Here is a 23,771-nt window from a genome sequence, read left to right on the forward strand (position 1 = left end):
AAGAGTGAATAATGATCTCGATGGGAATAAACAATGACATTTCAAGCCTCAACACTAAAGACAGATGCTGCCTGACTTACTGAGTTCCTTCAGCATTTTGTGAGCATTGCTCAGGATTTCTAATATCTGCAGAATCTCTTGTGTTAATGATGTTGATGTTTTGTTTTCGCCTACACATGGAAGCTACAAATATTCCTTTGCCTCTGCAGGTTCTGGTTGGAGTTTACCTTTCAACTGAGCTTTTTGTTTCACTTCTTCTTTTACTTTGATCTTCTTTTCCGGTTTCATTTTTTTACTCTCTGTGTTAGTGAAAGTACAAACATTGAGGTTGAGAAAAGATGAAAAAATAAACAACAAAAGCAATAATGTTGTTGAACAACATCCTTTCTCAAGGAAAGCCAACTCTGTTAATAATGGTACACAAAACTATCTTTGTAACATCAAAATCTGGTTTATTTTCATCATGAATAGTAAACAGGCATTTAAAATAGATATCCAATAAAATGTTTTGGAAAAAAGTGCAGAATACAATTTCTTTACCTTATTGCCTGTATCATTACATGCTCTTATCAAGCAACACTGTCAGAGTTGCATCAAGTTTAAAGAACAAGAAAAATACATTGGAAGTTTCTTCTTACCTAGTGGTGGAGCTGAAGAAAAAGACAAAAACAAGGAAAATTATTATTTTACAAATAATTAATCTACTCCAAATATTATCCTTAATTAAAATTCAGAAATAACTTAAATTCACATGACTAGTTTCTACTTAACTATTTTTATAAATAGGTGTGTTACAAAAGCAAAGATTATAACTATGCAAACAATATATAAAAATGACCGTAAGGATTCAGTCAGCCCTCTGAAATTCTGCCATTTGAATGTTGTTCTTGTGAAGGACAGCACCTCATTTTTATTTCAATAGATTTTATTCAAATCTGCTTATAAAATGAAATCATATTGTCTGATCCCATGCGATACCAGAATGTTCAGCTGAATAGCAGTGAACCAGAATATCTCTTCCCAGTAACCTAACTGCTCAGTAACTCCTTCCCCACATTCAATTTACAGGAACAGTTTCACCAATACCATCTGTTTAGTAGTTCCCTCTTTCAACCCCCAAGACCAATATCTGACATAAACAGTGAGTTACAGTGCATAATTGTGCTGAAAACCGGTGAACTATCCTGCTTATTTGCAAAACAGGCCTTGTATATCATGTGCAAAATAAAAACCTCTGGAAAAGATTGTTATGAATTCCCTGAGCACAATAGTCTTTACATATGTTTCACATCAGCACAACTGTGAACTGATTCCACAACCTGTAGACCAACATTCAAGGACAACTCATGTTCTCAATATTAATTTTTTTTTAATCTGCACAGCTTGTCTTATTTTGCACTTTGGTGTTTGTCAATCTTTGTGTGTCATTTTTCATTGACTCTATTGTATTTCTTTGCTCTACTGTGAATGCCAGCAATAAAATGCATCTCAAGGTAATATATGATGACATAAAAATTTACTTTGATGTTTGATATTGAAAAATTGCTGTAAAATTATCTCAGACAATATCACATTTGCATCATTTATAACCAGCCCCAATGTAACCTCAGGCATGGAAAAGAAAATAAATATATCTCTATTCCAGGTAGCTGGCCTATCTACAATCAGGTGATCAGTGACAAGTTGTGACATAAAAACCGAAAAGGTGGAAATACTCAGCAAGTCAAGCAGCATCTACAGAAAAGGATTTAGGATCATCTAAGACCCTTTTTACAGAACGTAGAATAGGACAGCACAGTACAGGCCCTTCGGCCCACAATGTTGTGCTGACCCTCAAACCCTGCCTCCCATATAACCCACCTTAAATTCCTCCATATACCTGTCTAGTAGTCTCTTAAACTTCACGAGTGTATCTGCCTCCACCACTGACTCAGGCAGTGCATTCCATGCACCAACCACTCTCTGAGTAAAAATCCTTCCTCTAATATCCCCCTTGAACTTCCCACCCCTTACCTTAAAGCCATGTCCTCTTGTATTCAGCAGTGGTGCCCTGGGGAAGAGGCTCTGGCTATCCATTCTACCTATTCCTCTTATTATCTTGTACACCTCTATCATGTCTCCTCTCATTCTCCTTCTCTCCAAAGAGTAAAGCCCTAGCTCCTTTAATCTCTGATCATAATGCATACTCTCTAAACCAGGCAGCATCCTGGTAAATCTCCTTTGTACCCTTTCCAATGCTTCCATATCCTTCCTATAGTGAGTGACCAGAACTGGACACAATACTCCAAGTGTGGCCTAACCAGAGTTTTATAGAGCTGCATCATTACGTCGCGACTCTTAAACTCTATCCCTCGACTTATGAAAGCTAATATCCCATAAGATTTCTTAACTACCCTATTTACCTGTGAGGCAACTTTCAGGGATCTGTGGACATGTACCCCGAAATCCCTCTGCTCCTCCACACTATCAAGTATCCTGCCATTTACTTTGTACTCTGCCTTGGAATTTGTCCTTCCAAAGTGCACCACCTCACACTTCTCCAGGTTGAACTCCATCTGCCACTTCTCAGCCCACTTCTGCATCCTATCAATGTCTCTCTGCAATCTTCGACAATCCTCTACACTATCTACAACACCACCAACCTTTGTGTCATCTACAAACTTGCCAACCCATCCTTCTACCCCCACATCCAGGTTGTTAATAAAAATCACGAAAAGTAGAGGTCCCAGAGCAGATCCTTGTGGGACACCACTAGTCACAATCCTCCAATCTGAATGTACTCCCTCCACCACCACCCTCTGCCTTCTGCAGGCAAACTTGAATCCACCTGGCCAAATTTCCCTGGATCCCATGCCTTCTGACTTTCTGAATAAGCCTACCGTGGCTTATTCCGTTTGTAGATAAACATGGATCTGAAGTGTATTCACCATACATGGAACATGTTCCCATTAGTTTTGAAGAGATCTGAACTACATATTGACCTGCCCAATTCACAATTTCCCTGTCTCTCGGAGAGGGTACCACATTGAAAGGGATTTCTTCATGCTGCATGTTCTGGTGCACAATACCAAGTTAAACTGGGAAGCAAAAGCAAGAGTAAAAACAATGAATACCATTTCTTTACTGCTGAGTGCCAAACACACCTGTTTTATTTGTTTCATGCACTGCTTATCTTTGACTATCCAGTTCAAAGAGCTCTTTAGCAAAGAGCTCCAACACATTTAACATGCCATTTGAGAAGAATAAACAGTTGGCATTTCAGGCCAAGACCCTTTATCAGGACTGGAAAGGAAGGGGAAAAGTCAAAATAGGTGAGGGGGCGGAATAAGTGGCAGGTAATAGGTGAAACCAGGAGTGGGGTAGGGGTGATATAAGAACATAAGAAATAGGAGCAGGAGTAGGCCATCCAGCCCATCGAGCCTGACCCATCATTCAATAAGATCGTGGCTGATCTGTCCGTGAACTCAGCTCCATCTACTTGCCTTTTCCCCACAACCCTTAATTCCCCTATTATGTAAAAATCAATTGAACTGCATCTTAAATATATTGTGTGAAGAAGCCTCAACTGCTTCCCTGGCAGAGAATTCCACAGATTCACCACTCTCTGGGAAAAACCCATCCTACATTTTCTCCCCTGAATCTTGAGGCAATGTCCCCTAGTTCTAGTCTCACCTACCAATGGAAACAACTTTCCTACTTCTATCTTATCTATCCCTTTCAAATTTTGTATGTTTCTATAAGCTCCCCTTTCATTCTTCTGAATTCCAGAGAGTATCCTTCCAGGCGACTCAATCTCTCCTCGTAGGTTAACCCCTTCATCTTTGGAATCAACCTGGTGAACCTCCCCTGTACTGCCTCCAAAGCCAGTATATCCTTCCTTAAGTATGGAGACCAGAACTGCACACAGTACTCCAGGTGTGGCCTCACCAGTACCCTATATGATAGGCAGCATGACCTCCCTGCTCTTGAATTCAATCCCTCTAGCAATGAAGGCTAACATTCCGTTTGCCTTCTTAATAACCTGTTGTACCTGCAAGCCAACTTTTTGAGATTCATGCACAAGCACTCCCAAGTCCCTCTGCACAACAGCCTGCTGCAATCTTTCACCAATTAAATAATAATCTGCTCTTCTATTATTCCTTCCAAAGTGAATGATCTCGCATTTGCCAGTGTTGTATTCCATCTGCCAGATCTTGGCCTGCTCACTTAACCTATCTATATCCCTCTGCAGACTCTCCACATCCTTTGTACAGTTTGCTTTTCTACTCAGTTTAGTGTCATCAGCAAATTTTGCTACGCTACACTGAATCCTCTCTTCCAAATCATCAATGTAAATGGTAAACAGCTGCGGGCCCAGCACCACCACCGACTGCCAACACCCGTTTATACCAACTCTCTGCCTTCTATTGGTTATCCATGCCAATACACTTCCTCCAACTCCATGCATCAGTATCTTATTTATAAGTCTCTTGTGCACCACCTTATCGAACGCCTTCTGGAAATCCAAGTATACAACATCCACCTGTTCCCCTCTATCCACTGCACTCATTATGTCCTTAAAGAACTCCAGTAAGTTTGTCAAACAGGAACTGCCCTTTCTGAATCCATGCTGAGTCTGTCTAATGGAAGCACTCCTTTCTAAATGTTTCGCTATTTCTTCCTTAATGGCAGCTTCAAGCGTAAAGAGCTGGGAAGTTGTTTGGTGAATGAGATTGACTGGAGAAGGGGGAATCTGATCAGAGAGGGCAGAAGACTATGGAAGGTAGGGAGTGCCAAATATAGCTGTATTATTTATTTCATGCATTGCTTATATTTGACTGCCTGGACCAAAGATTTATTTACCAAAGAGCTCCAACATATATGCCATGCAATCTTCTGTTCTGTAAATGCCTGAGGTTGTACAGCCTCAGGCTTTTCAAAGTTTACTTCCTGGATAAAATATGAATGATTTCAGTTTCCTCAGATTGCCTGTCAATGAAAAGAAATGGTTCCTCTATTACTCAGTAATGTCTTTATTTTGTGGTTCCTTTGCTGATATTATGAAAGTAAATTTCCTTGACAAGTTTTCTACTTTGGCATTGAAATCCTTGGACGCTACTGATTTGTAACAAATTTCTTTTATTGTTATTAGTAAGCTTTTGACCTATATATGACTTTCACAGTAAAAGTGCATCACTTTTGGCCATTAAGATTTTATCTTTTGACCCACAACATCAGTTATTCTTTTTTTTTGAAGAAGTACATGATGATTTCTGCATCTCTCACAACAGATACTGTTCACAGGAGTATCTATAGAGTATCAGGCATCATCTTTGGAAAGGAATAAGCAGTCGATTGTTTGGTCCAAGCTCTCTTTGCTTCTCTGCTTCTTCATCTCAGATTTAGATTTATTTATTACATACAGTACTGTGTAAAAGTCTTAGGTACATGTAAAAAAATCTGTAAAGCACTGCATTGGCCACAGCTCTTCTGTGTCAGGAGACACGGCCGTTAGTATATAATCCCCGTGTCTGCACCATTCTAATGACAGACTAGAATTATTAGGCTGTTAACTGTCAGATTATATTTCTTCCGTCTGATATGTCACCTTCTGTTTGAACATCCAAAATGAAGGATTTAATATTGGCCTTCTTATGATAGTTAAAAAAATTTTGCAATTCTGAATGATCTAGTTTGACAAAGTATTTCTAAACTCCCATAATGCTGCAGTGAACCAGAATTACACATTTTACAGTGTGTCTGAAAGATGTATTTGCATCATAATTAATTTTCCAGTTGCTGAAAGGTTTTCTTCTATGTATCGCCCCTTTGAAATTTTGTGCCTCTATTCATTTTTAAAATAGCTCTTTAATGAGAGTGAGATTGCAGATGAAAATTCAAACCACATATCAGCTCTAATTGGCCTATCTCAATAGCAGATCATAGTGTTTGCAAATTCCCACTTGGCACTTTATTGCTTTAGTGATATGCCATCTTTTCCAAACACTGAATCATAAAAGCCAAGCTTCTTTTTCACCAAGTCTCTATCAAGTAATAAAGATTTGGTAGAAATTGTCTTCGGTTATCTTCATTAAATATGCAACGTGAAAGTGACTGCACATTGTATCCAGCTTTTGAAGTTCGGCAGACTCTGCAGCATCCATAGCACAGTGGATCTCACTTTGACACAGAAAAAAGGCCATCAATATCATAAAGTATCTCATCCACCTTGCTCAAGGACTGTTAGTCCCACTCCCATCAGAGAGGAGTCTACGTAACCTCCACACCAGAAACACCAGACTCAAAGACAGTTACTTTCCTCAACCATTAAGGCTGATTAACACCTCCATCCACTAAGCCATCCCAACCACCACTGCTTATCATTTCCTGTCAGAGTCACCTTACGTTCAGGCACTCCTGTGCTTAGCATCACTTTTTAGACATACAATCATTCTATGTATAGTAGCTACGTTACATAAGTTATATTTATTATGTATTTTTTATTGTTGTGTTCTTTATCTTATTCTGTTTTTTTGTGCTGCATCAGATTTGGAGTAATGATTATTTCATTCTACTTTACACTTGTGTGCTGGAAATGACATTAAACACTCTTGAATCTTGAAGTGCCCATCATTCTCAACATTTATCTCAACAGAACTCTGCTTCATCAAATTTAAATTTTGATTTATGCTACTGAGATACCCTTGACTCTGATCTGACTCACAGCATTCTAAGGTAATCACCTACTTTGAGATGTGAAGAAAAGTTCTAGCTAGTTCAAAGTCTGAAGAATGACAAACAAGCATTAAAAATTAATTCATATGAACTCACTGAAGGCAAAGAAGTGCTCACATTTCATCCCATCTGCTATGCTATTTATATAATGTAATTTTTATTTTTATTTCCTCTTAGATCATTAAACATCTTGGGTCTTCCAAACCATGGAAACCTCCGATTACACAATCTATGCTGCACCCTGGGGCAATCCCATTTCCTCCCGATGCTTTCCGATATTTTGGATAATTCAGCAACTTGGAAGAGCATTGTACAGTAGAACTCACAATCATATGAAAATATTAGCACCTTATCTTCTCGACATTAAACTGCATGTGACATAGACCCTCTTCAACAAGCTATTCAGGTCCTTAACCTAAACCCTTGCTTAAGCCCCTTACCAAATACATAGGCTTTTGAGGCTATCTGGCTCTCCTCCGGCATAAACCCATGAGATTTCTTGAAGTTAGTTAAGCCTGGAATTTCTGACTTGATCATCCACTTTAGGAGGCATAATGATCTGCACACTTACACTGATGAAGCATGATCCCAGTCTGCAATCTATTGATAACATTTGAATATAACGCATTACTTCATGGGTACTTATGTTGTCCACACAAGGAGAGAGAGCAGCTGGCATTAAGACAGATAGCCTTAATTTGGCAGCAATCTCACTATGACTTATTGCAGATGGCAAAAATGATATAATTGCACTGAAGGACAGTTCAAATACAGTAATTTATCTTAATCTCTCTCCTTTATTCATTATGATAGATTGTTGATAAAGTCTGAGTATAAAAGATGCATGACCAATAGATGTAATACACAAAAAATGATGAACATCATTCCATGTTTCCATAACAACCAATCTTGTTCTTTATTACACGACAATCAAGTTTATTAAAAAGCCCAATGAACTTGGCAATGTCTTTATGTAAAGTAACTACTCTCATTATGACAAATAGGCCTCCTATCTGCTCCTTGTTTCAACACATGCTGATTTCATCTTGATTTATTAATGTAAAATATCACAAATGCCGTTAATTATTATTCCTTTTATTGAAAATGATGAAACCAAAATTGCTGATTTTTTCATAATGACTTTCTCTTATTTCTCAAATCAGTCTGTACTGAAAACAATGTCCTTTAGAGTCAACAATGCCATTTTGGTAATTAGTATAAAACCTTTGGTTTTAGCTAAAGGCAATTAAATTTTAGGACATTAGTTACAGTCTGTTCCAAAGCATAATTTTCATGTCCCGTTTATTTTCTCCAACAAATGGTCCAGCACAGACTAGATAGGCCAAAGGGCCTATTTCTGTGTTGTACCTTTCCATGACTCTATGACCTTTGGGTAGCAATATCTCTCCTCCACTCATCAGTGCCAGCTACTTTATTCTGAGCTCCACAGTCAAGTCAACATAACCATGTTTTCAAATGATCATTAGACAATTGCTGAGACAAATAAGATCATTTTGCCTTGAGTTGCACATCATGATTCAATGTTAATGTGCAGAGCTCAGCTTCAGCTCAATGTGCTTTGTCACTCACACTCTCAGCCATTTGGCAAGATCCTCAAATTTACCAGATCTGGATCGCCGCAGTCAATCCTGCTGGCCGAGAGAGTCCTGTGTGATGCATGGGCCTCAAACCATGTGATCAAATCACCGCTGTAGGTCAGAACGAGTTCAGCTCACAAAACTCCTCTGGAAATCTTTGAAAGGTGGTGAGTTCTGGCCTCCAGCTTTACTCTCTGTCAAGGCTGTCAAGTTAATATTTTCAAGGCATATGAATGGCTCTCCCATGTCAAAATGGAAAGAACCACAAAAAGTAGTAGAGACAGCCCAGTTCATCACAGGTAAAACCCTCCCCACCATTAAGTACACTTACTAGGGGCACCATCATCAGGAAGCAGGATCAATCATCAGGGACACCCTCCCCACCTCCATCCAGGTCATGTGCTCTTCTTACTGATGCAGTCAGGAAGAATGTACAGGAGCATATGGACTTACACTACCAGGTTCCTCAAGCTTCAGGCTCCTTAACCAGAGAGGGTAACTTCAATCACGTCAGCACTGAACTGATTCTACAACATATGGACTCACTTTTAAGGACTCTGCAGCTCGTGCTCTCGATATTTATTGTTTATTTATTTACTATAATGGGGTCTATAACTAACCCACTACTTCCTTGGAATTGTGTCTTAACGGAAAGTAATTGTAGCTATTGAAAGCCAAACACGTGTAAGCTCGCTTCATGAAATATAGTAGCTTATTAATAATTTCAAAGAACAAGGACGCCGTCAAAACAGGGCTTTAAAACTCAGAGAAAGATGTTGAATTCTGATAATTGATTATTTGTCATAAGACAGATGAATATTTGACATCATGTCAATCGGAAGGCTGAGGATAGGTATTGAAATTTCACTCCTTTTTTCTGAAAGTGAAGAGTTTTAATTCACAGACTTCTATCCAATTTTTCAACAACATGACTGTTCTACATGAGGCAATTGAACACAAAGAATCGACAGAACATTCATCCTTCATGCTCCTGCATTCTCACCTTTATACATAAAGGCTTGGCCTCCACAGACACACCGATAACCTACATATTCTCTGGCTAAAGAAATTCCTCCTCATCTTCGTTCTAAAAGGATGCTCCTCTTTTCTGAGGCTGTGTCCTCACCACCATAGGAAACATCCTTGCCACATCCACGCTATCCAGGCCTCTCACCATTCAATAAGTTTCAATGAGGTCACCCCTCATTCTTCTAAATTCTGGAGGATACCGACCCAGAGCCATCAAACGCTCCGCATATGACAAGTCATTCAATCCTGGAATCATTTTTGTGAACTTCCTTCGAACCCTTTCCAGTTCCATTACATCCTTTCTAAGATAAGGGGCACAAAACTGCTCACAATACTCCAAGCGAAGCCTCACCGGTGCTTTATAAAGCTGCAACATTACATTGTTGTTTTCATATTCTAGTTCTCTTGAAATGCATGCTAACATCGCATTTGCCTTCCTCGCCAATCATCTTTCCTTTTAGTTTGGGAAGGCAAATGCGATGTTAGCATGCATTTCAAGAGAACTAGAATATGAAAACAACAATGTAATGTTGCAGCTTTATAAAGCACCGGTGAGGCTTCACTTGGAGTATTGTGAGCAGTTTTGTGCCCCTTATCTTAGAAAGGATGTAATGGAACTGGAAAGGGTTCGAAGGAAGTTCACAAAAATGATTCCAGGATTCCAACATGGTCAGCACAGACGATTTGGGTCGAAGGGCTTGACTCCATGCTGTATAACTTTATGAGAATCTCTCCAATCTGTCAGTCAGGCAAAGTCTGAGTGAGGACACTTCCCTTCTTATCCCAGTCTTCTAAATTTTCAGAAAAAAGTGTTTATTCATCTAATAGTTCACAGAGCCTCCCTTTGTTCTGCAATATTTCTCATCTAAAGTTGTTACAACACTTGGCACCAAACTAATCACAAGAAGCAAGCTGAAAAGAGGTGACTACATTGCAGGAGTGATTATTGTTATCAGACTGAAAATGCTTGTACCACGTAGGTTGCATCTGCTCTACTGTCTCCATAAACTGGATGGAAGGACAATAGATATTTTCTTATCTCAGTGGATGAATTTTGACTGGTCCACTTCACACAATCCAAAGCACTGACATCTATAATTTTCTTGCAATTGCTCTGATTCATACGTTCTTATTATCCTCACTGAATAACATTCTTTTTCAATTTCTCTGGTCTTCAAAGTTCAAATCTTCTTTTTTAGGCTTAAATCTCTTCATGCCCCAAATTATCTCTGTTACCTCTTCCATCCTGATCTAGCTTTCATTCTATCATTTTCAGCTGCAAATCCAATCCTGTAAGCCCTGTTCAATTCCTAACTTTTCTGCCTATCCTTTTATTTAGTTAAGTCTCTGGAACCAGTTCAATCATTCCCTCAGATCCACTTTTGTTCTTTGAAAAGGCTGGAATAGAACAAAGAACAAAGAATAGTCAAAGAACACTGAGGCTATCTACAAGAAGGGTCAGAGCCGTCTCTATTTCCTGAGGAGACTGAGGTCCTTTAACATCTGCTAGACGATGCTGAGGATGTTCTATGAGTCTGTGGTGGCCAGTGCGATCATGTTTGCTGTTGTGTGCTGGGGCAGCAGGCTGAGGGTAGCAGACACCAACTGAATCGACAAACTCATTCGTAAGGCCAGTGATGTTGTGGGGATGGAACTGGACTCTCTCACGGTGGTGTCTGAAAAGAGGATGCTGTCTAAGTTGCATGCCATCTTGGTCAATGTCTCCCATCCACTACATAATGTACTGGGTGGGCACAGGAGTACATTCAGCCAGAGACTCATTCCACCGAGATGCAGCACAGAGCGTCATAGGAAGTCATTCCTGCCTGTGGCCATCAAACTTTACAACTCCTCCCTTGGAGGGTCAGAGACCCTGAGCCAATAGGCTGGTCCTGGACTTATTTCATAATTTCCTGGCATAAATTACATATAACTATTTAACTATTTATGGTTCTATTACTATTTATTATTTATGGTGCAACTGTAACGAAAACCAATTCCCCCCGGGATCAATAAAGTATGACTATGACTATGAATAAGACTACTAGACAAGGTAACAGAATAGGACATGACTCGTCGAGTCTGCTCTGCCATGGCTGATCCAATTTCCCTCTCAGTCGCAATCTCCTGCCTTCTCCCCCACATCCCTTCATGCCCTGACTATTCAAGAATCCACCTGCCTTAAATATACCCCATGACTTGGCCTCCACAGTCCCTGTGGCAATGAATCCCATGGATTCGCCACTCTTTGTCCAAAGAAATTCTTCCTCATCTTCATTCTAAATGGATGTCCCTTGATTCTGAGGCTGTGTCCTCCAGTTTTAAACAATCTCACCATCGGAAACATCTTCTCCACATCCAAACTTTTGAAGTCTTTCAACATTCGATAGGTTTCAAGAGGGTCACCCCTCATTTTTCTGAATAAATATCAGATCAAACTTGCTCTCGCCATCATCTGTTCATAAGTTTCCACTATGTAAGGAGATTGGAGTGAAACACTCAATATTAACTTAGGGCCAGGAACATGATTAATTTAAACAACACACACAAAATGCTGGAGAAACTCAGCAGGTCAGGCAGCAACTGTGAAAATGAAAAGGCTGTCAACATTTCAAACTGAGACCCTTCTTCAGGACTGGAAAGGAAGGAGGAATATGCTGGGATAAAAAGGTGGGGAGAAGAGAAAGAGGCTAACTAGAAGGTGATAGGTCAGGCCAGGTGGGTGGGAAAGGTAAAATGCTGAAGAAGACGAATCTGATAGCAGAGGAGAGCAGATCATAGGAGAAGGGGAAGCAGAAGGGGACCCAAGGGGAGGTGAAAGGCAGGTCAGAAGAAGTAAGAAGCCAGAGTGGGAAATAATAGAAGAGGGGAGGGTATTCTTTACCAGAAGGAGAAATTGATATTCATGCTGTCAGGTTGGATGCTACGCAGACAGAATATATGGTGTTGCTCCTCCACGCTGAGGGTGGCCTCATTTTGGCACAAGAGGAGGCCATGGACCAACATTATCAGAAAGGTCCATGGCAGATGCAGGAGAGAGACCCGGAGCTGTGACAGAGAAGGGTTAACTTAACCCTTATCATCTGATTTCCAAAGGCCTTATCACAACTTGTGACCAACTAGCTTTAATGAGGTAACCAGTGAAGAAACAGACCTACCCACTTGCAATAGATCACAGGCTTCAGCGTAAAAAGGAACCTTCTAGAGCCTAAGGCCTGTGTTGACCTCTGTGCTGTGGGCTGGAGGAGACTTTTTAAGCGCTGTGTCTCATGTGTGCACAACCAAAAAATGCACTGGTACTATTAATGTGTTGCATTTAGTGTTTTTGGAAAAGAAAAGGAGATTAAATTCCTGCCAATAGCAGATCTGAATAATATCAAAGCCTTAGCAGTGGCAACAACTACACAATGTGTTCTCTAAAAATAAAACGATATTTTTAAAAAATGCTAGGTGTTTGGAAACTGTCATTTTTAAAGTTATACAACTCACTTGTTCAGCCAGTAAAACGATCAGCTATTTGTAAAGTACATGTGTAATAATCTGAAAAACTGTACATATAACAAATTCCAAATGAATGAACTTGGAATTACTTAAATACTCAGCTCATTATGTTGTACAAGGGCACCAACTGAAAAAAGATGGAGAGTTTCACAATTTCAGAGATATTCAGAACCAACTTTTTCTATTCAGTTTTGCCACTGTTAATGACTATTACTGCTTTCCCAGCTAGTCCAGCGAATTTAGCCATAAATCTGATTAAAAAAACTGTATGGGGCAGTAGAAAGATGATGCTGTGACTTTCCCCCCAAATCTTTCACCTTGATTTTCCTGTTCAATTCTATTTTCAAAAGCTGGTGTCTTTTAAAGGTGCCCAAAGGATTTCAAACATGTTGCTAATAGGATAGTTTTCTCTGGGAGTGCTCCCCTCCAAACTCAAATTGGAAAAGTGTCTTTAAAACTAATGAATAACAATTAGAATCAATCCACACTTGTTTTTGTTTTGTATCACACTGCGACATGTTTCAAAGCTGAGTGCCTGAGGAATGGTGGGATTTTCTTAGTACATGTGGTGAAGCCACTTGCATCTAAATTGCTGATGTTGCACAGTGAACTCACAGAAAAACCTTTTATTTTCCAGTGTTGACTGCGACCAAGAGAGATGGTCCTACTATTATGGGCATCAAAGGGTATGGGGAGAAGGCAGGGGAGTGGGGATGACTGGAAGAATTGGATCAGCCCATGATTGAATGGTGGAGCAGACTCGATGGGCCAAATGGCCTACTTCTGCTCCTATATCTTATGGTCATATATCCTCAAAAATAATTATCAAAATCTAACTCAAGTATCAAGACAACTGATATTTGCCACTGATTTTCTTTATATTTGTCAGCAATACGAAGGTCTTACTTATCATCTCCAGCCAAGTCTCGGCTAGTAAGCTTCTTATATGATGAGCGTAGAAAGAATAGACAGCCAACACCTTTTTCCCGGGGAGTGATGGGACAGTCAATACTTTTTCTGCAGGGCAGTGATGAGATTGTCAACACCTTTTCCTAGGGCAGTGATGGGACAGCCAACACCACTTTTCCAGGGGAGTGATGGGACATTCAACACCCTTTTTCTCAGGGCAGCGATGAGATTGTCATCACCTTTTTGGAGAAATTGTAAGTGGAGGTGAACACCTTGGAATTGTCAGTAAACAACTATAATGATCAAATTGCAAAGAGATAATAAAACAAATCCAGTAAGATGGTGGCTGTGCGAATACAATGGCCTCTCCGGGGCCAACCAAAGGCGCCTTTTTCTTTGTAAGATGTGTTTTTTACGTTCCAAAGACAATTCTACTCCAAGAACATCAGGTAAATGCAGAGCTTCTCCATCAGTGAACTGCTCATTGATCAGAGTAGCTGGACTAGTGTCTGTGGCGGAGCCGGCCAAGATGTCAAAAGGGGTCAGCCAAGGTGTCGAAGAAGCTGGTTGAGATCTCGGAGTAGCCATTCGGAGCGTTGGAGGAGCTGGTTTCAGTTCGAAGGAGCTGACCTAGCTGGAGATCTTGTTGCTTCCTGCGACTCAGCAGCATCAAAGTTGGTACAGTATAACTGTGGGAGATTGTCTCGTACATTTCACTTGTGACTGTTGGACAGTGATAATGTAAGTTGCCACAGGCCTGTTACCCTTGAATGGTGATGGAACAGACGACATGGGAGCTATGTAGCCTCGGTTGTAGCAGGGATATTGCACTGTTTTGTGCACTTTATGCAGTCCTGGGTAGGTCTGTAGTCTAGTGTGATTTTTGTGTTGTTTTACATAGTTCTGTGTAGTTTTTGTATTGTTTCATGTAGCACCATGGTCCTGAAAAACGTTGTCTCGTTTTTACTGTGTACTGTACCAGCAGTTATGGTCGAAATGACAATAAGAAGTGACTTGACCTGACTTGACTAGGCCTCAAGTCTCGGCCTTGCCTGTTGCTACAGACCAGGTGAGAGTCGCGGAAGTGTTTACAGCATGGCGTCCAAGCTCGACTGGGGCCTGGCATCTCCTGTCAGTGCCGCCCTCCCACTTTCAAGCAGTGGAATAACAGGCTGTATTGCATGTGTCTGTACATTGCCGGGAGAACATACTATCGATTGCTGGACGTTGTCACTCAGGACCAGTATATGTTTTTTTTCAAATGAATATGCTTCTTTGCTCACTATTTTGCATTATGTTACTCACTATTTTTGAATGTTTGCTTGCTATTTTGAATTTTTTACACCTTGGCCCCAGAAGAACGTTGTCTCATTCAGCTATGTATAATTTGAATGATAATCAAACTTAATTTGATTTGAGATCAGGATAGCCAAACAAGAATTCTCCTTGAGAAACTCTTGCAATTATGTCCTGGGGCTGGAATGATTAATCCCCTGCAACTCACAACATATTTTAAATTTTTTTTCAGGTATCCTTGTATCTTCTGGCCTGTGTCAATTTCTTCTCAGCTCAGATATGATCAAACACCTTGGTGTTACTCTCTACTTGATGCTGAAGGATAACTAATTCATACCATAGAATACTTATTGCACATTCACAACTGAATCAAACTGCACTCAGACCTGAAGCTGAGTATTGTGACATGGGAGATCAGATTGTCCCGCAATAGGAGGACTGATGATTGGCAGTACGTTAGGGTCTGTAATTGGATAGTTAGTTATATATCTGGGCGATCACCCATAGTGTCGAGCAGATGTTACATTTACAGCTGAAATGATACTGCTTGACTAGGTGATCAACCAGCACCAGTACTGAGTTCTTTAATCATTCAAAAATTGAGTTAATTTCGTTGTTAAGTGGAATGAACATTTGCTATTTACTCGTGAATTGCCCACCTCAGTTTGTTCAAAACTCTCTTCTGGAGTAATATTAAAAATACACTCAATGGCCACCTTAATAGGAACACCTATACGCCTGCTTGTTAATGAAAATATCCAATCAGCTAGTCATCTGGCAGCAGCTCAATGCATAAAAACATGCGGGTGTGGTCAAGAGATCCGGTTGTTGATCAGACCAAACATCAGAAAGGGGAAGAAATGCCATCTAAGTGACTTTGACCATGCAATGATTATTGGTGGAAAACGGGGTGGTTTGATTCTCTCAGAAATTACTGATCTTCTGGGATTGTCACACACAGCCGGCTCTAGGGTTTACAGAGAATGGTGTGTAAAACGAAAAAACATATCCAAAGAGTGGCATTTCTGTGGGTAAAAATGCTTTGTTAATGAGACAGGTCAGAGGAGAATAGCCAGACTGGGGCAGCAGTCTGGAAAACCACCGTAACTCAAATAACCACGCATTACAACTGCTGTGCAGAAGAGCATGGCTGAACACACACAACATTTTGAACTTTGAAGTGGATGGGCTACAGGAGCAGAAGACTATGAACATACACATAATGGCTACTTTAAGAGATATGAGATACCTAATAAAGTTGCCACTGTGTGTATAGCTCAATGTTACTCTATAAGAATAGATAAAATTACTTAACACACTTACAAAGCAGACTCTCTGATACATATTACAAGTCAAGTCAAGTCAAGTCACTTTTTATTGTCATTTCGACCATAACTGCTGGTGCAGTACACAGTAAAAATGAGAGAACGTTTTTCAGGACCATGATGCTACATGAAGCAATATAAAAACTACACTGAACTACGTAAAACAACACAAAAACTACACTAGACTACAGACCAACCCAGGACTGCATAAAGTGCACAAAACAGTGCAGGCATTACAACAAATAATAAGCAAGACAATAGGCACAGTAGAGGGCAGTAGTTTGGTGTCAGTCCAGGCTCTGGGTATTGAGGAATCTGATGAATTGGAGGAAGAAACTGTTACATAGTCTGGTTGTGAGAGCCTGAATACCTTGGTGTCTTTTGCCAGATGGCAGGAGGGAGAAGAGTTTGTATGAGAGATGCGTGGAGTCCTTCATAATGCTGTTTGCTTTACGGATGCAGCGTGTAGTGTAAATGTCTGTAATGGCAGGAAGAGAGACCCCGATAATCTTCTCACTATTCACTGCAGGGCCTTGCGATCCGAGATGGTGCAATTTCCGAACCAGGCAGTGATGCAGCTGCTCAGGATGCTCTCAATACAACCTCTGTAGAATGTGGTGAGGATAGGGGATGGGAGATGGACTTTTCTCAGCCTTCGTAGAAAGTACAGACACTGCTGGGCTTTCTTTGCTATGGAGCTTGTGTTGAGGGACCAGGTGAGATTCTCCGCCAAGTGAACACCAAGAAATTTGGTGCTCTTAACGATCTCTATGGAGGAGTTGTCGATGTTCAGCGGAGAGTGGTCGTCCCATGTCCTCCTGAAGTCAACAACCATCTCTTTTGTTCATTCAGTGGAAAGAACAATACACACAAAATGCTAGAAGCCTTGCTGAGGGGCCTCAACCCGAAACGTTGACTGTACCCTCTTCCATAGATGCCGCCTAACATGCTGAATTCCTCCAGAATTTTGTGTGTGTTGCTTGGATTTCCCGCATCTGCAGATTGTCTCTTGTTTGTGATTCAATGGAAATAAAGTGGTTTACTGCAGTACAGCCAATCAAATAAAGTTAGTTTTATAGCAAATTGGTAAATTCATAATACTGCATTAAATAACAAGAGTAAAAAAATGAAGCTCCTTTGAAATAGTCACTTTCTATACTTCTACAAGTAATGTAAAATAACAAATCCAAATAAGTCTTTATTTTTAGTAAAATAATGCTAAATTGTATCATCAATTGTAGAACTTATTGATCTTATGAAAATGATCAATATCAGGCTTAAATGCAGGTACTTCACAGAAGAAGAAACGTTCAAAAATGCTCTGTTGCTCAAACGGAATTAAATCAGTGCCAATTGCAGAAGTTATTTATCTACATTGTTTCATGGAAAATATTCAGTTGTAGATCCTCTGCTGACTAATAGACAATCAAATATGAGATCCCTTTCACTGTTCAATTGCAAATCGGCAATTTGGAAATTGAAAGGCCCAGGAGATATAGAGTGAATTTTGAAATACTTTAAATCTGAAGAGCAAAAATGCTGAAACTTCTGCATATAAGAAGATAACTGCATTCTAAGTAGTTCTGTAGTAACACATAATTGAGAAAGCTGAATTATTACTATATACCTCATATACACATAAGCACAATTTTATACAAAATATATAATTTAAATATTTTTTAATCATTGACAGCCAAAACAGGACAACTATAAAGTCAACAAAACCAGAATCCTACAAACTACTGAATACGATTGAGGCACTCAGAATAATTACAATGATATTTTAGTTTCAGGTTGGCAATATCTATTAAAAAAATTTTCATTGTACAATATTAAAGATGAAAAATCACTAACCTTTTCTTTTAGATGGAAGATGAATTTCACCTGGAGAAAACAAAAAGATTGTTGTTTTTTTTTGAAATGACATTTCCAGAAGGTGGTCCTAGAACATGGAAATCTACAGCACATTACAGGCCCTTCGGCCCACAATGTTGTGCCGACCATGTAACCTTCTCTAGAAACTACCTAGAATTTCCCTACCACATAGCCCTCTAATTTCCTAAGTTCCATGTACCTACCTAAGAGACTCTTAAAAGACCCTATTGTATCCACTTCCGCCACAGCCGCCAGTGGCATATTCCACGCACCCACCACTGTCTGTGTGAAAATCTTATCCCTGACATCCCCTCGGTACCAAGCACCTTAAAACTATGCCTCTCATCATCTTATACACCTCTATCAGTTCACTTCTCATCCTCTGTCACTCCAAGGAGAAAAGGCCAAGTTCACTCAACCTGTTCTCATAAGGAACACCCTCCAATCCAGGCAACATCCTTGTAAATCTCCCCTGCACTCTCTCTCTATAGTTTCCACATACTTCCTGTAGTGAGGTGACCAGAACTGAACACAGTACTCCAAGTGGGGTCCGACCAAGATCTTACATAGTTGTAAAATTACCTCACAGATCTTGAACTCAATCCCATGATTAATGAATGTCAACACACCATAAGCCCTCTTAACAACACCGGCAACCTGTGCAGTAGCTTTGTGTTTCCTATGGACTCAGATGCCAAGATCTCACTGATCCTCCACACCGCCAAGAGTCTTACCATTAATATTATATTCTGTCTTCAAATTTGACCTTCCAAATTGAACTAGTTCACACTTATCTGGGTTGAAGTCCATCTGCCACTTCTCAGTCCAGTTCTGCATCCTATCGATGTCCTGCTGTAACCTCTGACAACCTTCCAGACTATCCACAACACCCCCAACCTTTGTGTCATCAGCAAACTTACTATCCAACCCTTCTACTTCTTCATCCAGGTCATTTATAAAAATCACAAAGAGGAGGGGTCCCAGAATGGATCCCTGCAGAACACCACTGGCCACCACCCTCCTTGCAGAATACAAACCATCCACAACCACCCTTTGGCTTCTGTGAGCAAGCCAATTCTGGATGCACACAGCAAGGTCTCCTTGGATCCAATGCCTCATTACTTTCTGAAGGAGCCTGCATGGAGAACCTTATCAAATACCTTACTGAAATCCGTATACTCACCATCCACTGCTCTACCTTCATCAATGTATTTTGTTAAATCCTCAAAGAATTCCATCAGGCTTGAAATGCATGGCCTGCCCTTGACAAAACCATGCTGACTACCCCTAATCAGATTATGTCTCTCCAAATGCTCCTAAATCTTGCCTCTCAGGATTTTGTCCAACAAATTTCCCACCACTGAAGTTAGACTCGCTGGTCTATAATTTCCTGGGTTATTTCTACCTTTCTTGAACAAAGGAACAACATTTGCAACCCTCTCATCCTCCGGTATTTCTCCCGTCCCTATTGGATCATGGATCATTGCAAGAAGCTCAGAATCTCCTTCCTCACTTCCCACAGTAGCCTGAGGTATATCTCATCTGGTCTCAGCGACTTATCTAACTTAATGCTTTTCAAAGACCCCAGCACGTATTTTCCAGTCCAATGAAAAATAATCACAGTTCAACTCATAAGAGAGAGTTCTTGTAGAGTACAATTGTCAAGATAGCAAGATAATATTTTCCATGTTTCTATGCTGCTATATAGTATATAGATTTTTCTTTCCAATTTCAGATGTTGGAAATTTGAAACCAAAACAAAAAATGCTGATATAAGCCAGTCAATTAGGCAGCATCTATGAAAGAGAAGCAAGCAGTCAACATTCAGGGTCCATGACTCATCATTAGAACTAGGAATGTCAGAAATACTGGTTTATGTTGGCAAGCAATTTTGTTCTGGTATATTTAAACCTATTTCAGAATTCCTATGGTTGAATTTTCCAAACCTCTGCAAATCTCATGCAGTTATAGTCTTCCTCCAGATATGTCAAAACAAAACATTTACTTGCTCTCAATAAAATCAATAACATTCCACTATTTATTTATAACAAAATATATACCAGATTTAAATTAATTCCCAAAGCAGTTATCTTCATGGAATTATTTATCCTGGGAAACGTAAGGTAACAAAAAATAATTGGGAGCAGGAAATCCTCATTCAAGAACTAATGAACTAACTTTGGAAATATAATTCCCAAAGATGGCCAAATGCTTTCTGATGAATTCCATTCAAATGCTAAGTAATTATAGTCAGTAAATCTAACAAACATAAAAGAATCAATGACAAATGGCACCCAACAGGACAGACAAACAACCGATGTGCAAAAGGCAACAAGTGGTGCAAGGACAAGAGAAAAATAAAAGAAATAATAATAAATAAATAAGCAATAAATATTCAGAACATGAGATGAAGAGTCCTTGAAAGTGAGTCCATAGGTTGTGGGAACCGGTCTGGGATGGGGCAAGTGAAGTTGAGTGATGTTATCTCCACTGGTTCAAGAGCATGATGGTTGAGGGTTGTAACTTCCTGAACCCGGTGGTGTGAGGTCCTTTAACATCTGCTGGACGATGCTGAGGATGTTCTACAAGTCTGTAGTGGCCAGTGCTATCATGTTTGCTGTTGTGTGCTGGGGCAGCAGGCTGAGGGTAGCAGACACCAACAGAATCAACAAACTCATTCGTAAGGCCAGTGATGTTGTGGGGATGGAACTGGACTCTCTCACGGTGGTGTCTGAAAAGAGGATGCTGTCCAAGTTGCATGCCATCTTGGTCAATGTCTCCCATCCACTACATAATGGACTGGTTGAGCACAGGAGTACATTCAGCCAGAGACTCATTCCACCGAGATGCAAAACAGAGCGTCATAGGAAGTCATTCCTGCCTGTGGCCATCAAACTTTACAACTCCTCCCTTGGAGGGTCAGACACCCTGAGCCAATGGGCTGGTCCTGGACTTATTTCCCGTCATAATTTACTTTTTACTATTTAACTATTTATAGAAACATAGAAACATAGAAAATAGGTGCAGGAGTAGGCCATTCGGCCCTTCGAGCCTGCACCGCCATTTATTATGATCATGGCTGATCATCCAACTCAGAACCCCGCCCCAGCCTTCCCTCCATACCCCCTGACCCCTGTAGCCACAAGGGCCATATCTAACTCCCTCTTAAACATAGCCAATGAACTGGCCTCAACAGTTTCCTGTGGCAGAGAATTCCACAGATTCACCACTCTCTGTGTGAAGAAGTTTTTCCTAATCTCGGTCCTAAAAGGCTTCCCCTCTATCCTCAAACTGTGACCCCTCGTTCTGGACTTCCCCAACATCGGGAACAATCTTCCTGCATCTAGCCTGTCCAATCCCTTTAGGATCTTATACGTTTCAATCAGATCCCCCCTCAATCTTCTAAATTCCAACGAGTACAAGCCCAGTTCATCCAGTCTTTCTTCATATGAAAGTCCTGCCATCCCAGGAATCAATCTGGTGAACCTCCTTTGTACTCCCTCTATGGCAAAGATGTCTTTCCTCAGATTAGGGGACCAAAACTGCACACAATACTCCAGGTGTGGTCTCACCAAGGCCTTGTACAACTGCAGTAGTACCTCCCTGCTCCTGTACTCGAATCCTCTCGCTATAAATGCCAGCATACCATTCGCCTTTTTCACCGCCTGCTGTACCTGCATGCCCACTTTCAATGACTGGTGTATAATGACACCCAGGTCTCGTTGCACCTCCCCTTTTCCTAATCGGCCACGATTCAGATAATAATCTGTTTTCCTATTTTTGCCACCAAAGTGGATAACTTCACATTTATCCACATTAAATTGCATCTGCCATGAGTTTGCCCACTCACCCAACCTATCCAAGTCACCCTGCATCCTCTCAGCATCCTCCTCACTGCTAACACTGCCACCCAGCTTCGTGTCATCCGCAAACTTGGAGGCTGCATTTAATTCCCTCATCCAAGTCATTAATATATATTGTAAACAACTGGGGTCCCAGCACTGAGCCTTGCGGTACCCCACTAGTCACCGCCTGCCATTCTGAAAAGGTCCTGTTTATTCCCACTCTTTGCTTCCTGTCTGCTAACCAATTCTCCACCCACACCAATACCTTACCCCCAATACCGTGTGCTTTAAGTTTGCACACTAATCTCCTGTGTGGGACCTTGTCAAAAGCCTTTTGAAAATCCAAATATACCACATCCACTGGTTCTCCCCTATTCACTCTACTAGTTACATTCTCAAAAAATTCTCTGAGATTCGTCAGACATGATTTTCCTTTCACAAATCCATGCTGACTTTGTCTGATCATTTCACCGCTTTCCAAATGTGCTGTTATCACATCCTTGATAACTGACTCCAGCAGTTTCCCCACCACCGACGTTAGGCTAACCGGTCTATAATTCCCCGGTTTCTCTCTCCCTCTTTTTTTATGGTTTATTACTATTTATTATTTATGATGCAACTGTAAAGAAAACCAATTTCCCCCGGGATCAATAAAGTATGACTATGGCTATGACTATGACTATGTGAGCCCTGAGGCTCCTGTACTTTCTTCAAGACGGCAGCAGGGAAAAGAGAGCATGGCTTGGATGGTGGGGATCCTTGATAATGGATGCTGCTTTTCTGCAACAGTGCTCCATGTAGGTGTGTCCAATGGTGGGGAGGGCTTTTCCTGTGATGGACTGGGCTGTATCCACCACTTTCTGTTGGATTTTCCGATCATGGGCATTGGTGTTTCCATACCAGGATGTGATGCAACCAGTCAATATACTCTCCACCATACGTCTATGGAAGTTTGTCAAAATTTAAGGTCGGATTGAAGGTTAAAGGCCCTACATTAGAAGTGGTGAAGAGAGAAAATTAGTTTGGTTTATGCTGCAGGAAGTGTGGGAAACAGATGAATAGGGCAAAATCAGTTACTGCACAATGATGTTAGATATAGTTGCATCATCTGGATTCTTTAGCAATCAAACCAGGCCCTTGACAAGTTCCTTGTACCCAGATGCTATTATGTGTCCTTCTTTTCAGTTGGTAATGTGAGAAAAGTTGTATTAATGTCCAACATTCTTTCCCCTACAAAATAGCCAGGCTACATGTAGAGTGTGATATGAACTGGCAGCTCTTACAAATAAAATTCATGAGTTCAATTCCTCCATCCTAGATTGAAATCTATATCCCTTTTGGATCCTTGCAGAAATGAAAATGAACCATACAATTTCATCTTTTCCTGCTCAGACAATGTGAAGGTTTTAGGGCAAAATTAAATGAGATTTTTCTCTTTGGTGCAAAGGAGGATGATAGGTGACTTACTAAAGGTGCATAAGATGTTACCAGGCATAGAGACAATGAACAGTCAGTGTCTTTTATCCCCAGGACAGCCATGGCTAATAGGAGAGGACACAATTTTAAGATAATTCCAGGGAAGTATCTGGGGAGATGGCAAAGTTAGGTTTTTTTTTATACAAAGACCGGTAAGCACATGGAACACACTGTCAGGAGTGGTGTTAGAGACAGATATATTG

General features: G+C 40.5%; 1 protein-coding gene across 13 annotated transcripts in view; it reads right to left on the reverse strand.

Moving 5' to 3' along the window:
- Positions 1 to 282: 282 nt before the first annotated feature.
- The window catches only part of trdn (triadin), a 147,831-nt gene continuing 124,342 nt past the window's right edge, over positions 283 to 23,771 (reverse strand). For 7 of the 13 annotated variants that reach the window (XM_063034168.1, XM_063034154.1, XM_063034088.1 and 4 more), the window contains 2 exons: positions 18,227 to 18,256; positions 10,143 to 13,990 (listed from right to left, as the gene is read on the reverse strand). In XM_063034168.1, coding sequence (XP_062890238.1) covers positions 13,848 to 13,990; positions 18,227 to 18,256 — 173 coding nt within the window. In that variant the 3' untranslated portion in view covers positions 10,143 to 13,847. The other 6 variants (XM_063034162.1, XM_063034097.1, XR_010016216.1 and 3 more) reach the window with 5 other exon arrangements.

The sequence above is a fragment of the Mobula hypostoma genome, chromosome 2 (assembly GCF_963921235.1).
Source record: "Mobula hypostoma chromosome 2, sMobHyp1.1, whole genome shotgun sequence".
In the NCBI taxonomy this organism is placed as follows: domain Eukaryota; kingdom Metazoa; phylum Chordata; class Chondrichthyes; order Myliobatiformes; family Myliobatidae; genus Mobula; species Mobula hypostoma.